At 34.6% G+C, this 16,773-nt stretch overlaps 2 protein-coding genes across 15 annotated transcripts in view; both read left to right on the top strand.

Moving 5' to 3' along the window:
* Positions 1-1,300: 1,300 nt before the first annotated feature.
* Positions 1,301-3,599, top strand: LOC113515925 (uncharacterized). Its single transcript, XM_026900219.3, has 3 exons — positions 1,301-1,525; positions 2,463-2,670; positions 3,380-3,599. The coding sequence occupies exons 1-3, from the start codon at positions 1,404-1,406 to the stop codon at positions 3,578-3,580; spliced, it is 531 nt and encodes a 176-aa protein (XP_026756020.3). The 5' UTR covers positions 1,301-1,403; the 3' UTR covers positions 3,581-3,599.
* Positions 3,600-6,193: 2,594 nt separating this feature from the next.
* The window catches only part of LOC113510353 (uncharacterized protein ZK1073.1), a 56,770-nt gene continuing 46,190 nt past the window's right edge, over positions 6,194-16,773 (top strand). Inside the window, exons 1-2 of one of the 14 annotated variants that reach the window (XM_052895160.1) lie at positions 6,194-6,320; positions 6,513-6,696. In XM_052895160.1, the coding sequence (XP_052751120.1) occupies positions 6,640-6,696 (57 nt within the window). In that variant the 5' untranslated portion in view covers positions 6,194-6,320; positions 6,513-6,639. Of the gene's footprint in view, positions 6,697-9,098; positions 9,366-12,774; positions 13,084-16,773 lie in introns of those variants that run through there. The other 13 variants (XM_052895155.1, XM_052895104.1, XM_052895097.1 and 10 more) reach the window with 13 other exon arrangements.

The raw sequence follows: 16,773 nt of genomic DNA, 5'->3' as shown, positions 1-16,773 counted from the left end.
GACTGACTGACAGTTTGACTGTCTAAATGAGTTGTCAGTTTGTACAATATTAATGCCTGATTTAGCTTAATCCTAAGAACAAAATTCCTTGATCTTAGGCTTGATCGGGAGATGCACAGATTAAGGACAATTAAACCTATCTGTAAGATTGGTTGTTTCAATAATCAAGAAGAAAATATTATGGAGCGGTATATGGTCAACTATCTTGATTATGATATATGGAAATAAGTACTTCATGAATTTTTACTGTTTGTCGCGCACTAACATTACATCTACTACGTTAGTATTGGAAAGAAATTTTACAGATTGTTTTTATTTTCATTATTTTGTTAGTGGATCCAATAATAGAGGAATTTTTAAAATTATTGTTTTTTAAAAACAAAAGATTCTTGACAATTTATTTTTATCTAAAGTATTTTCTCAGTGTTTTAATGTAAACATATTTGATGTAACAATACTAATACATATAATATGTAGTTTAAAAATAATATATTAAAGTAGGTCGTATACCTACTTTAACATAATTTTTAACTACTACCAGATTATTGGTTACACAATTTAAAACAATACACATCAATGACATACAAACGAATAAAATGTTCACTATTATATTTTTATAAATGATGTGAATTTACGTAAACGAGGAATACCAGAGGGAGACTTTGTACAAAAGTCGATTGCTTGGGTACCTCTGTCCCATTCGTGTTTCAACCGTGAAGCAGTTGTGTTTGCATAACTGTGTTTCGGTTTGAAGGATGGGATATGGCGTGAATTTACTGGGTACAGAGGAATAACACCTGAGTCCTCAGGAATGGCAACGCATGGGGGGTATCATGGGCGAAACAGTATACTCTATTATGTCCATGGTACTGCTCATGTCTATAGGCGACGGTTACTACTTTCCATCAGGTGGGCCGTCAGCTTGTTTGCCATTCTAAGTAGTATAAAAAAAAAAAAAAAATTCCCCACAGAAAATGTTTTTGTTTAGGTTCACCTCTATCAAGAATCGAACGCGAAACCTTATTTTTTAACACTATGCCACAGAGGTTGCCATTGAAAGAAATTTGTAGTGGGTCGGCTGTACGACATTACTAGGGATTTACAAAAAATTCAGAAATAGCAAAAACAATGCAAAAGATCTGTAATTAGTTTTTACCAATTTATTAAATATCATGCAACCTTGATCGTTTTTTCTGGTAGGTACATGGAAAACTGTAGGCGTGTCGATAATAAAATGATCGTAAAACAACCGCAAGGCGATAAATTACTTATTGTATTAAGAAGTACCGCAGATGCGCATATTTTCAATAAAACAATATTTTTGTTATGAGCCGTACGTTTCTTTTTTCTAACAGAGTTGTGTAATGATGTAAATAATTGCGTGATTAGTGTTGTGTACAAATATGCAACCGTGTATAAATCTAATAACACTAATTTTACTTTTCATTGTAAAACATACTTTAGTTGGATTTAGTCAAAGTTTCTTATATGAGGCCATGCACAATTTTGGTTTAGGGAAAAGATTGTGAGTAAATATCAGTTACGATTTAATATGAATTTTAAATAAATATTTTTAACAATAATTGCTACTGGATTTTGTTTATGCATGATAATAGAATGGCAACCCCGCTAATGCTAACGGTATATACTGGCGAGGCACCAGTAAGGGATGACTTACTAACAATGGGGGGAGGGCCCCCAACATTTGTATTTATGTCTGTTGTTTGTAATGTGGACTACCAGTCTCATTGTTGGCAATATACCCTCTCAGGTCGACCTCCATGTGGACCCCCCTGGAAACGATTGTGCTGAATTCCAGGTATATTCATCACAATGGGCTAACTGATCTGTATTTTCATTCATATCTATCATCCCTCACTAATGCTCCGCAAGCGTCTACCATTAGCGCAGGCGGGGTGACCATTCCATTATGACATATAAAAAAAATACGTATTTAGCGGAATTCTAAAATTTCAAAAAATATTTTTTTATCTGAAAGAATATACATACCTTCAGGTTGACTCAAAATCAACTTAGCAGTTTAGTTTTTAATAAAAAAAAAAAAAACTGTTGTTGTGTCAGCCGTTAACTCTCCACTGCTGAACATTCCCTAGCTAGCCCCCATAAAGGAGGTTTTATCAGTGGTTGCCACAATTGGCAGGCGAGTTGGCGACTACAGTTTGGCTTTTGGTGACGTTTTAAGAGGGACGCTGCTGCCCATTTCTCCACTATAAACTCCCTTAGTCACCTCTCACAACACCCACGGGAAACGAAGGGGTGATCATTCTATACCGGGACCTAAACAGCTAACTGGTTATTTCACAATTGAAGTTGATTTCTTTTGTGAAACATAATCACCAGGAAAATGGTAATTTTCCATGAGGTGGACCATCCGATTATACTTGTTCTTTTACTACTTACATGTCCAAAACATATAGCTTTTCTCATTTATTTATACATAGACCAGACTATCAGAGAATTTTCAATGAGGCCAAGTATCCAAAACCGCTCCCATCTACAAAAGCAACCCCATACATGCGCTCTCCCTTCGAGAATATCTACCAGGGGAGTAGGAGAAGAAATGATAGGAGAGTGTACAGAAGAAGTTTTGATTATGAAGCACAATCGACAGGACACCAAGTGCTTTTTGAAGGCACCTTCGATTGCAAAGTGAGCATATTTTGTACACATTTTTTTTCTAATAAAACAAGTCTGTAAGTTTGTGAATAGATCCTACGTTTGTTACACAATCATGCTGAAATGTTCTATGATGAAACGAAATAAATATTTGATATTAGATTATTAAATCCCACATTAACCACTTTTTTTTTAATAGGATGAAAATGGAATGGTTTTTTTTTTAAGGATGATAATGAAATGGTAACCCCACACGCGCTTACGGTATACGCTGGCTAGGCATCAGTAAAGGATGATAAGTGAGAATAAAAAGGCAAGTCAATTAGCCCATCGTGATAAATACACCTGGAATTCAGCGCGATGGTTTCCAGGTGGAACCACAGGAAGGACGGCCTGACAGGATACATTGCTAGCAATGGGACTGGTAGTCCGCATTACTAACAATCGCTTCCCCTGAATGAAATGGTATCCCCGTTTGTACTAGCAGTATTACAATACATTGACGGGGTACCAGTGAGGAATGATAGATGAGTTGAGAATGAATTCAAGTCAGTCGGCTCACCGTGAAAAATTCTTCGAGAATTAACCACGACAGTTTCCAGGGAGGGAGGTGTGAAGATAGATTTGCAGGGCGTATTCCTAGCAAATAAGCACCATCATTCATGTTACTATTATGACAATCCCTTCCATTACACATTACATTACTTATTACCTAATCACCTTCGACCCGATATCATTTTAGATATCTCACATAGCAGCAGAAACAAAAGGAGGTATACCAATTCTATTCCGTGGTGGTGCTGGGTATAATTATTTCAAGGTGATTGTCAAGGCACCGGCTGGACACCAACTAACTGGGACAGTCAGGGTTTACTGTCTGGACAGTACCGACGACTATCGTAAGGAAAGTCTACGATCTAGATACAACAATTATACAAAGTAGATTATTTTTATTACGTATTAAATATTTATTAATTTATTTTACAAATAAATTGTATATGGGAAGTCATCATCATCATCATTTCAGCCATTATTCGTCCATTGGCGCCTCCCATAGATTATTTTTGATGGGTGAAAATGGTATGATAACCCCGCCTGTGCTAACGGGGTACGCTGGCGGAGCACCAGTGAACATTTGACGAAAATACTCACCGTACTAAATTAATGACATGTTTACTATCATCATTGGACTTTGTGCGTAAATTGTGTTCACAAAAGATGAATGGACAATACTATGTTTATAACATGTTCAGTTAAAAATAACAAAAATAGACTAAAAAATAATAAAATTTATTTATTGGGGAAAAAATTAAATTGGGTATATTAGTGTATTTTTTTTTATAGGTGAAAATGGTATGGTAACCCGGCCTGCGCTAACGGGATACGCTGGCGGAGCATCAGTGAAGGGTGATAGATGAGAATGAAAACAGGCCAGTTAGCCTATCATGATGAATTCATCAGGAATTAACTATAGTTTCCAGGGAGAACCGCGAGAAGGTCGACTTGGTTGGGTATATTGTTAGCAATGGGATTCTCAGTCTCCACTACTAACAATCCTTTCCTCCCCATAGATTACCATAAGGAACGATCCTGAACCATCTGCCTCCACTGACTTCCTACAATGCATATGAGGTCGTCACTTCACCCAGTGAGGGGTCATCCTACACTGCATTTGCCCGTACAGAGTCGTCACTCTAGAACGTTTCTTATACGGAAAATATTTAAGAAAAATTTGATTAAATAATTTTAGATTTAGTAATTTAAAATTCACTTTTAATCAAAATAAGTATTAAGTTTGAAGTGCCAACAATCTCTAGTATAAAGAATAATTAAAGATTATGTTTTACAAGAAAAAAACTGATTTCAATTGAGGGAAAACCAGTTATTTAGTTTTCATACTAAATTACTGAATCGATTTTGATAAAATTTCTGTGGGATCAATCTGTAAATATGTCCTTTCAGATAAAAAAAAAGAACTTTTTAAATCGGTTTAGAACTGACGCAGATATGGCATAACAAACATAAAAAATCATATAACTGAATAAAAATTCCCTCCTTTTTTGAAGTTGGTTAAAACACTTCAGTGTTCGTCGTGATTTGTGAAATCGAACCTACAGTAATTGTCCATCGGTGGTAATCATATATTGACAAGTGACCTTAACGCCGTATCGAAATACTTTGTCTTAATTTATCAACTACATAGCGAAGTGCATACGCCGTACGATTGTAAACAATGAAATTCGGTTCGCGCGGGATCGAGGCGGTTATTAAATGATTGACCGCGTGTACAGCGTGTGCGGAGCGTGAATTAATACTTTTAAATATAAAAAAAAAATATAATGTTAAAAATTTCGTAAGCACACATTACATTTTAATTTATTAACTACCAGTTTAACTTACATGTAATTAGAACGAAAAAGCTCGACTAGTTTCGGAGTCAATTCGTGATCCTCAATCATGAGTGACTCGGCCCGCTGAGCGCGAGCTGCCATGAAATAAAATTCCTAAATTTCGGACTCAATTTCGTGTTTTTGTTTATACTAAAATCGGACCAATAAATGGAGTTTAACATTTCGTTTGTCATACATCCTAAAATAAAAGTCAAAAGGAACAATATTTTAACATTTTTAATATTTCCAAACGGCATAACTAATAATTTTAACATCAAATTTCTATTTCGTTTGGCTCCGAAATTTCGGAAAACATTTCATGGTAGGCCCTCTGTACGCGCTTGCGGCATCGTAAGAAAGATGGCGTTTGTTCAGGTTTTTTAAATGAACATTAGTTTATTTTGATATTTTTTTTTAATTGGTTGTTTTAATAAACATACCAGGAATTTATGTATGATATAATCAATACAGAACTAAGACGAGAATAAAATTTATCATTTCAAAACACATTATACAGAATTAGAGAAACATATACATACAGACTGTGGCCGTGTGGTCCCGGCATAGAATAGGCCACCCCTTCCTTTCCCGTGGATGTCGTAACAGGCGACTAAGGGAGAGCGAGAGATGGGCAGCAGCGTCCCTCTTAAAAAATCTTTAAAGCCTGGCTGTGTTTGCCAATCCGCCTGCCAAACGTGGCAACTACTGGCAAAACCCCCCAAGGGGGAGACTTATGTTCAGCAGTGGACAGTTAAAGATTGATATGATGATGACGATAATGATAGATACAGACAAATATAGACTTATATATTCATCGTGCCTCCAATCAATCTGTTTATAATTACTCCTCTCCATCCAAAGGTTGCCTGGAAGAGATCACTTTTAGCGATAAGGTCGCCCATTGTTTTCTCATTGTGATTATTTCTTGTATTTCTTTAGTATCTATAATATGTTTACTATTGTAATCTTTTGGAGGAAACAATAAAGAGTATCTATCTATCTATCTATCAATCTATAAACCAATTGAAAGCCTCTTTCTTTTGGAAGTATTTTAAATATTATATTAATTATTATAAGTGAATATTTATTTGACGCATCCTGTATAGTAAGTGAACTTATTAATTCTTAGGTCTATAAAGACCAAACACAATTTATTCCAAGAGCACCAGTCGTAGTGTCAGTAGTGCCACGTCATGTGAGCATTTAGTGCCTTTATAATTATAATCACGTCTGTTCCCGTGACACGGCACGACATCGTACGATTTTATCGTCACGATATTAGAAAAGCGATATGTATGCAATTTTATTAACATACATATATATGAGTACTTCTTTTTTGCAATGAAAGTGTGTCGATTGATTTAAAGGCATTTCCGTTTGTGTATATCTTCTCTCCTATTATATTGGTACGGTAAAATCGTCATCGTGTCGTATTATGGTAAATTAAAAAAAAACGCCCATTGTATACATACCTACCTTCTTTAGTGGTAACATTTTGATCACAGACAAATATTATAGTAAGATAGTAGTGACTGTAGATACGCATATTGTGTAATAAATAAAACAATTAGTGTTCATTATAAAACTCGTTGTACCTTCAAGTGTCACAAACATGTACCTGTGTGGAGTATCGGATTTTTTTCGTCGCCGCAGACCCTCTATCGAACGGGTGAGTTCATTGCCATAATTAGATATTAATTGACTTCCTTATTTAGTATGCATTATCAGAATTCTACACAATATAGTTGTACCTAAGCAGTATTGCAGTTACATATTTGTATTTTTATTTCGTATTTACGAAGCATTTAGTAATCTATACTATTACTAGCTGACCCCGTAAACGTTGTTTTACTACTTATTGCGAAATATAAAAATCGCGATTAAAATACAGGGGTTGATCGTAAAACGATGAAAATTTAGAGTTGTGTGTATTTTTTTATGTTAAATCATAATAAAATAAAAATGGAAAAATTTGTTAAAAAAATAAAAAAATAAAAAATTTCGGGAGGGTCACCCTTATCATTGAGGGGTATGAAAAATAGATGTTGGCGGATTCTCAGACCTACCCAATATGCACACAAAATTTCATAAAAGTCGGTAAAGCCGTTTCGGAGGAGTTTGGTAACAAACACCGTGACACGAGAATTTTATATATAAGATTATAAAAACATTAGAAGCACATCAACTATACTATGGAGCAATATTTTTGAATTCAACTGTACCTATACCTATAGCTGTAAAAAAAAATATATCTTTAATATTTTAAATACACAATCGGGTCGGTGATGTAAAAACCTTTACAGGTAAATAGTACCTACCTACTTCTTTATTGTCGACATTTCGACGTTGATTGCACCACATCGTGGTCTCGCCAGGACTACACGAGGTCACCGTGTAGTTTTGCAAAGGCTTTTTCATCGCGTCCAGTCCTGATTTTGTATTTAAAGAGTACAGAGGAATAACAACTGAGTCCTCAGGAATGGCAACGCATGGGGGGTATCATGGGCGAAACAGTATACTCTGTTATGTCCATAGTACTGCTCGTGTCTATAGGCGACGGTTACCATTTTCCATCAGGTGGGCCGTCAGCTTGTTTGCCATTCTAAGTTATATAAAAAAAACTACACTGATTAATTACGATAAACGATTCCCATAGAGATCGTAATGTTGTATATATATATAGTACCTATATATAATAACAATAACGTGAAAGATACCCGCTCAGTTATGTGACAGAGTACACACACGGCGTCAACAAACACACGACGACTTGCCAAATTACCACTGAATTTAAAATAGAAATTTAATTTATTTTCCCCTGTCAGAATCGCTTAGCTTTTTAACAAATATCAACTGATCCCATTATTTTATAAGTGCGAAAGTTTGGATGGTTTGTTTGTTACTCTTTCACGTACAAAATACTGAATGGATTTGAATGGAATTTGGTATACTGGTAAATTACATCTTAACTTGTCATACAGGGTACTTTATAAACTAAGATAAAGGCGAGCGAAGCTGCAGGATACAGGTAGTAAAATATATAATAGTCTTCTATTTTATCCGTAGATTGCTTTGTCACAATTTTAGCTCGACACGATTTATATTGTGAAATCCGAGGTAAATACTTCTCATGCATTATTATTTTTGAGATTTAAGGTTGTATGTCTTCAACCGACTTCAAAAAGAAGAAGGTTTTCAATTAGGTTTTTTTTTTTCACCTCATAAAGATTTTTGTCACCTCTTAACTCCGTCGTTTGTAAACCGATTTGGAAAATTATTATTTATCTAAAAGGATATACTTACAGATTGGTCTAGATTGATTTAGTTTATAAATCAATATAATTGCCTTTGCCAAAATTGCTAAATTTGTCGGTATTTTGTGGATCACGATCTTAATTATAATACAGTGTAATTTCACTACTACATTCCACCCTTCAAATCGAAACATAACCCTGAAAGTACGACTGTTTAGCTGCAGAAACACGTGTGTGTGTGTGAGTATATTTAAAATTATCCATATAGATAATTTTATATATGTATCCTCGGTAATAGAGGGAGCTCGGCTCCTTAAAAAGATAGGCACATATGATTTGTTATATCCCTTTGTAATCCAAAACTCCACTCTTATTCTGAGGTGGGCACAAGAGAATTCCAGTGGGCGCAGCTCACCCGGCCTTAATTTAATTTATGCGTGTGGGACAAAAGAAGACGCCTATGCAGATCAAAGTTATTTGCGACGCGAAATGTACGACGAAAATTTGATAAACATAAGCTTAAGTACGATTTCTACTTGATCCCAATTTCATTGTTACAAAAATCACTTTGTTGGCTTCTTCACTCTATCAATATTATACAGCCATATTATTTACCATAAAATATTAATTTCAATCTATAAAAATATAATTTATACGATCGTTTCTTGCTGTTCAAAATCATCACCCTCTTTAATCTTTGGCAGTCGGGTGAAAATACAACTTGGGACCAGGGATGCAGACAGGACAGTGCACCGTTTATATCTGTTGAGCTCTCGATCCGATTTTAAATGTCAGATAGATAATTGTGCAACATTCTGGCGGACGGTCAACGGATTCGTAGACCTGTCTCAGCCGAAATACCTCAGTTCGTGACTTTTTCCCGGACCGCGCGTGACTCCCGCGCGGCCGTAACTCTCGCGCAATTTCAAAAACCATTCCACAATCCATAATACGGTGCAATAAAGCTGTAAATGCATTTATGGCATTATTTATTGTGACGCCACAATGCGTTCAAAATAGAATGTGTGCTGATTGAAGTTTATTCTTTGTTATAATTGGATTTCGAGATAATGGAAAGGAAAAGGTGATTTTGTACCCATTCATGTCTGTAAAAGGGATTTTTTTTTTCTAAATTTCGCTTTTCTAAATTAAATTCAGAAATTATTTTTTATGTCGTTTTATAAAATTTCAAAATTAATAAAATACATATATATTGTAAAAATATTATGGTCATTCCTGAAAAGCTGATTTAATTAACATAACATTAATAATATAATAAAAATACAAATTACAATTAATGAATAATTACAAATTAAATTAATTACCTATCTAATTACTTTGCTACTCTCCTGTAGCCCTTCTATAGTTTTTTTTTTAATGGATGATAATGGAATGGTAACTCCGCCTGTGCTAACGGTATACGCTGGTGAGAGTACCAGTGAGAGATGACAGGTGAGGATGAAAGCAGGTCAGTTGGCCCATTGTTACGAATTCAAAAAGAATTAACCAAGATGGTTTCCAGGGGGAACCGCGTAGAGTTCGACCTGATAGGGTAAATTGTTAGCAATGGGTTTGTCAGATCCTCATTACTAACAATCCCTTTCCCACTACCCTTCTATAGTTATTACATATATCTATTTATTTCATTGAAAAATCAATAATAGAGCAATTGGGATATCACAGTAAACATATAGTTTATTTTAACTTGAAATATCGTAGGCATAAAAGGTCATGTAATCTTACTTTAGCAAAGTTTAAATACCTAGTAAATTTCGGGTTTTATGTTTGTATGAATGTAAACGAAACTATGCTTTTTACCGGCTTCAAAAAGAAAGAGGTTCTCAAATCAATTGTACTTGTCTATGTTTATTACTTCATAACTTCGCCAGTTGTAAACTGGGGGTCTACCATGAAATGTGATTCCTAATTTTCGGACTCAGTCTCGTGTTCTTGTTGGTACCGAAATCGGCCCAGTAAATGAAGCTTTCTTTAATTCTTTATTGTACACAAAAGGTTATTGAAATGGAAAAACAAACATTTTAATATTTTGTTCGTAATAAACTTTATCATAAAAGTCTAAAGGAACGATATTTTAATATTTTTAAACGATACGTGTAGTTATGTAATTTTAACATCAAATTTTTGTTTCGTTCGGCCCCGAATTTTCGGAAAACATTTCATGGTAGACCCTCAGATCTGGAAAATCATTTTTTTATCTGAAAAGATATACTTACAGATTGGTCCCATAGAAATTTCATCAAAATCGATCCTGTAGTTTAGTCTTCAAAATAAAATAACCAATATTGCCACAAATGAAGTCAGCTTTTTTAATTTTTATTTATTTGCGTGTTTTTTAATTATTATTTTTTTAATTATATACATGTGCGGGTTTATTTGCGGCTAGTTTTGAATTAGGACATAAACGATCTAACACTATACCATGGGTTTTAGTGTTATATCATATCTTTATATCGTAATGGAGAATAAATATATCATCTATAGTGGAAGAGGATTATCAGTACTAATTCCCCATAGCTTACTAGCTACTCTCAGGTTTAAAAAAAAAAAAGTTAAGTAAACTAAACTAAATGTTCAACATCTACGCGGTCTCCTTGGACATCATCGTGGTTAATTCCTCTTGGATTTTTCGTGGCCAAATGCCCTGATTTTATGTTTATCTTTTCGTCTTCATTATGACTGTCAAGTACCTCGTTAGCATTGATCAATAGCATAGGCGAGCTTTCCATTCCATTTTAACCTTTTAAAACATATAACTTACCTCTAAATATAAATATATATAAAAAAAAAAACTATATTGTATCTTCAAGTAATAAGTTCACACCATATATAAGTAACATCCCTGCTTTCGCAAACATACATAAGTACTTAAAAACAACTTATCATCAGGCTGGCCTTATGATATTTACAACTATCATCATATATGTACACGAAAAATTATTAGGCCACGTAACATTTGTTAGCAACTCTTTAATCAATTTGTTAACACAATTCATGATTTATATGGCATCTGTGTATATTGAAGATTGGGTTAAATAAAGATCTCGCTCGTGGCCCAATTAGGGCCAGATATGTTTGTATTGTTGTGCATATCTCGGAAACTGGGCACCTTTTGTTCGTAACAAAGATTATGATCTTTGAACATCTAGTCTCCTGTATATTTTTATGTTGCAAATTGGTAAGCAATTAGATTTTTTTTATACAACTCAGAATGGCACACAAGCTGACGGCCCATCTGATGGAAAGTGGTAACCGTTGCCTATAGACATGAGCAGTATCATGGACATAACAGAGTATACTGTTTCGCCCATGATACGCCCCATGCGTTGCCATTCCTGAGGACTCAGGTGTTATTCCTCTGTACCCAGTAAATTCACGCCATATTCCACCCTTCAAACCGAAACACAACCATGCAAACACAACAGCTTCACGGTTGAGACACGAATGGGACAGAGGTACCCAAGCAATCGACTTTTGTACAAAGTCTCCCTCTAGTAAGATGTAGTAATATTTGCATTTATACTTGGTTAGATGGAAGAATGATGACGATGAAGAGTCGGAAGTATTTAGTAGAAAGAGATCAATTTGTAACCCAGTAATAGTACATAAGTACACTAGGAAAATAGGACGAGTTAAGACAATATGTTTAAGAGGCCTACGGCCACCTTCTATCATCGTACGGCTCGCCATCGACAGGGAGTTCACCCTCGTACCTTACAGCCTAAATGGTCGCGTACAACGCGGTTTCAGAGATGCTCTCTCCCACGAACACTCAGGTTATGGAATGAGCTCTCTGCCGAGGTTTTCCCAAGGGACTACAGCATGGGGTTCTTCAAGAGGGGGGTAGAGAGGTTTCTTCAGGGTTGGCAACGCGCGTGTAATGCCTCTGGTATTGCAGGCGTTCATAGGCTACGGTAACCGCTTACCATCAGGTGGGCCGTATGGTTGATTGCCACCTCTGTGGTATAAAAAAAAGAGGTTTCACAATGATTATTAACCGTTATTGTTTTTTTTTTTTTAAAAAAGGACCATGATCTTTTGATAGAAAGGTTAAGGAGTTACCGTCGTCTAAACGTTAAGAGATGAGGAGCAAATTTTAAGAAATGTATTAGGTATGAGTGTGGTATAAGAATGTGGTATAAGGGCAGAGGAAGACCTAAGAGTAAAAAGTTATGGTTGGACTATGTGGGAGAAGAATGGAAGATAAAAATACATTACGCCGATGTTAAATAAACAATTCAGATAAGGGTACGAAGATGATGAGGTACATTAGTAGATTTCCACACATTTACATCTCTACTTGTTATACTGATTTATACTATTCGTATATATGTAAAGTCAAATATATATATATAAACATCACATTTTATTATGTGACACCACTCGTAAAATATATCAGTCAGCACGCAATCAATTATACAAACCAGTTGTAAGTTTTAAATGTGCGTTTATCGAAAAAAATAAAAAAAAATCAGCTTTTCAGAAATAGCCGTTTCTAAGGCAGTTTTTCATACGTGAAGTACATTGTAAACTCTGTGGAATTCTGAGTGGGACTGTCGGGGCTGGTCTGCTCAAGCATGTTCCGACCGACTCTATTCCGCGGCCTGAGCGACGACTCAGCTGATGTAACCAACTATGAAATTGCCAGAAGCCGCCGCGCGTCGCTCTCGGCTGAGCAGCGACGCAAACTGAGCATGCTCAGGACGTCCAGCATCCCAGCGCCGTTGACACCGGTGAGCCACATTTACCATTTGGTACCCTGCCCGAGAAAATGCTGTTATCAGGTATAGTTTATACTCGGTTGATGTGTGTGGCTAATCGATCGATGTGCTTTCCGCTGAGCGCGTCTCGTCCGCTAGAAGTAGGTATTGTATGTTATACACTATTAACCAGAACTCTTCGTTAGAGTTTAAACTTTCAAACAATCTCTCTGTCAGTCGTTTTATTAGTAATTAAACAAACGGATAGAGAAATAAATATACCGGTAAATTACTTAATTATAAGTATATTAAAGTTCGAATTTAATGCAAATTACCTATTTGATATTAAAATGCAATTTTTATAGGATATTATTAAAATAATAATATTATGTAATAATATTGTAATAATAAAATATAAAAAAATATTTAATTAATAGTTATAATAAAATGAAAATTATTTTTAACAAATTAGTTATGAAGCACTGAAAAATAATCATAAATTAATTTATATGTATCGACGTATTAAAGAAATATTAAATTAACTTATTATGAAATTATTATTAAATTTATTAATAAATTAAAGTATAAAATTTTACAGAATTTTATAAAATTTTATATAAAAACTATATTAATTGGTACCAATTATTTTTAGCAAGTTAATCGTTAAATGCAATATAGAATATTTGTACAAAGATTTATAAAATATCTCGAATGTTTGAAGTAAGTAGATTAAAAAACATCGTTCCATAGATAAATTTGCTTTTGGCTCACACAGCAAAATATGTTTTAGTGCACACAATTGTAGTAAACTAACCATGATTAGTTTATTGTTTATATGTAATTAGATGTTTGAAATTGTATATGTTCGTATGCTTTTGTACGGTAATTTACGCGTACTTATCGAAAGTTCATACGTCGGTTGCATGAGTACGCACACGGCCTATTGTATCAGAAGGCAGTATTAATATTATGAAATTTTATGTCTAATAAAATAAACTATATTACACCGACTTTTAGATCTTTACATTTAAAAGTTTAAATCCGACATTAAAGTTTCCTAAAATATCGTTTTTATTTTTTTTAATTTATTAGTTTTGTTGATGTTGTTACATTGTTCTTGGTGTACACTTGTGTTTATTTGTTGGTACGAATTTGAGCTGCGTTTTGAAAGAGCAAAAGTTTGTCGTGGAAATGAATGTGTTTCGAGTAATGTACATATCTAATAGATTACTTTCAGAATATATAGATGCACATATAATATATGTTTACATTTAGTTATATAGTAAATTATGTATAAATATTGTGTATAATATATAATGATATATGTCCAGTACATGTAAATTTGAGGATATAATGGTCATATTGTTGACCATTTATTTCAAGGTTTTTATTATGCAACTTAGATAAATGAACAAGTTGACAGTCCACCTGATGTAATGTGGTAATCATCGCCTATAGTCATGAACAGTACCATGGACAGCACAGTATACTGTTTCGTCCATGATACTCTCCATGCGTTGCCATTCCTAAGGACTCAGGTATTATTCCTCTATACCCTGTAAATACACGCCATATCCCACCTTTCAAACCGAAACACAGCCATGCAAACACAATTGCTTCACGGTAGAAACACGAATGGGACAGAGGTACCCAAGCAATCGTAATAATAGTAAATTATATATAATTATTGTGTAAAATATATAATAATATATGTACAGTTCATGTAAATTTGACGATATAATGGTCACATCATTAACAAATCAAATTATATTTTAGTTTAATAACTAGTGGTTTAAGTTACGTGTGATTAGATCGAAAAAGTTCGACTAGTTTCGGAATCAATTCGTGATCCTTACTCATGAGACTGACACAGTAACAGTGTGTCAGGCTCGTGCTCGCATCACAATCACACATGACTATTTTTCGATATATTTACAAGTAAGTTAAACCGGTAGGTTTTACATTAAAATTAAATTATTCGAAGTGATGGTGGTAGATTCATCTCCTTCTATGTTAGATTTTCATATACTTAATACAATGTAGGCATTTTGACTATTGTGTTGTACATAACAGTAATTGACTCTCCTATCAGGAATAACAGTCTTAAGCATATTTATTTTTAAACTTTTATTATATATTTTTATATAATTTTTGTAGATATACCTACGTCTAAATAAGAGTTTATATATTTGTACGAACGAATAAATTTCTGGAACTATTAGTTGGAGTTAGAATATTTTTTTGCTTATTACCCGAGTAAGATTATAGGCTAAACGACCACAGTTTAATTCGTGGGATGCAGTTGGTAATAAATTAAAGTTCCACGATCTGACCCTAATCTTTATCTATCATGTAACTAACTCATTGACACAATGTAATGAATCTCATGTTACTATCCGTCTTGCTATTGTCGGTGCAATAACTGCATTTTATAGGGGGGATAGGGATTGTTAGCAATGGAGTTTGACAGCCCCATTGTTAGCAATATGCTCTATCAGGTCGACCTCTACGTGGTTCCCCCTGGAAGCTTTCGTGAACAATTCTTGTTGAATTCGTCACGATGGGCTAACTGACCTGCTTCATTCTCATTTATCATCCATCACTGGTAACTCGCTAGTGTATACCGATAGCACAGGCGGGGCAACCATTCCATAATCATCCATTAAAAAAAAATGCATTTTATAAAAAAAAAAGTAAAAATACAATATTATTAAACAATAATAATTTTTGCCACTGTTTATTTTTGTAAACTAAAACGTACCGACGTAAAACTCGTCGAGTTTGATTTATTATCTTTTAAATAAGGTAGGTAGGTGTTGTTGACTTCCATATCTGTCACCGGTGATGTTCAACCCAAATATTGTACACATAGACTAAACATTTTAACAGTTCGTGATTGTTGTACCAATTAGCAGTACAACGCAGTCGATTGCATGTTTTGTTAAGTGTCCACATTGTTCTTCTTGTGTCCGAACACCAATCTATCACTGTCATTTCTTTTCTACATTCAAAATAATCTTACGCATTGGAATCTAGCCAATAAGTACATGATTGCCACCAATTTTCGTCTGTCTATCAATTCCATATAAATAAACAATTTAATTAATTAGTAAATGACATATTAATGATTTTGATAATATTGCCGACGGGTTATACCGCAATAAAATTATATTAACTATCTCATTTAAGCACTAGTTTACCAGAGGGAGACTTTGTACAAAAGTCGATTGCTTGGGTACCTCTGTCCCATTCGTGTTTCTACCGTGAAGCAGTTGTGTTTGCATGGCTGTGTTTCGGTTTGAAGGGTGGGATATGGCGTGAATTTACTGGGTACAGAGGAATAACACCTGAGTCCTCAGGAATGGCAACGCATGGGGGTATCATGGGCGAAACAGTATATATACTATGTTATGTCCATGGTACTGCTCATGTCTATAGGCGACGGTTACCACTTTCCATCAGGTGGGCCGTCAGTTTGTTTGCCATTCTAAGTTGCATAAAAAAAAAAAAAAAAACTAGTTTTTTTTTTAATGGGTAATAATGGAATGGTAATCCCGCCTGCGCTATCGGTATACGCTAGCAGGGCACCAGTGATAGATGATTGGTGAGGATGAAGGCAGGTCAGTTGGCCCATCATGAAGAGTTCAACAAGAATTCACCATGATGGTTCTCCATAGCTCGCTTATACGTAAATTGATTTTTTTGTGTATGGGCAATATTGTAAAAATGGATGATTAATCAGTCCAAAAGAATGGAATCTTGAAGCAAAAGCCA

Source organism: Galleria mellonella, unplaced genomic scaffold, assembly GCF_026898425.1.
Source record: "Galleria mellonella isolate WM207_F2 unplaced genomic scaffold, CSIRO_AGI_GalMel_v1 utg117, whole genome shotgun sequence".
Taxonomy (NCBI): Eukaryota; Metazoa; Arthropoda; class Insecta; order Lepidoptera; family Pyralidae; genus Galleria; species Galleria mellonella.
The sequence above is the reverse complement of the archived record's forward strand: the minus strand, read 5'-3'. Positions and strand labels throughout refer to the sequence as shown.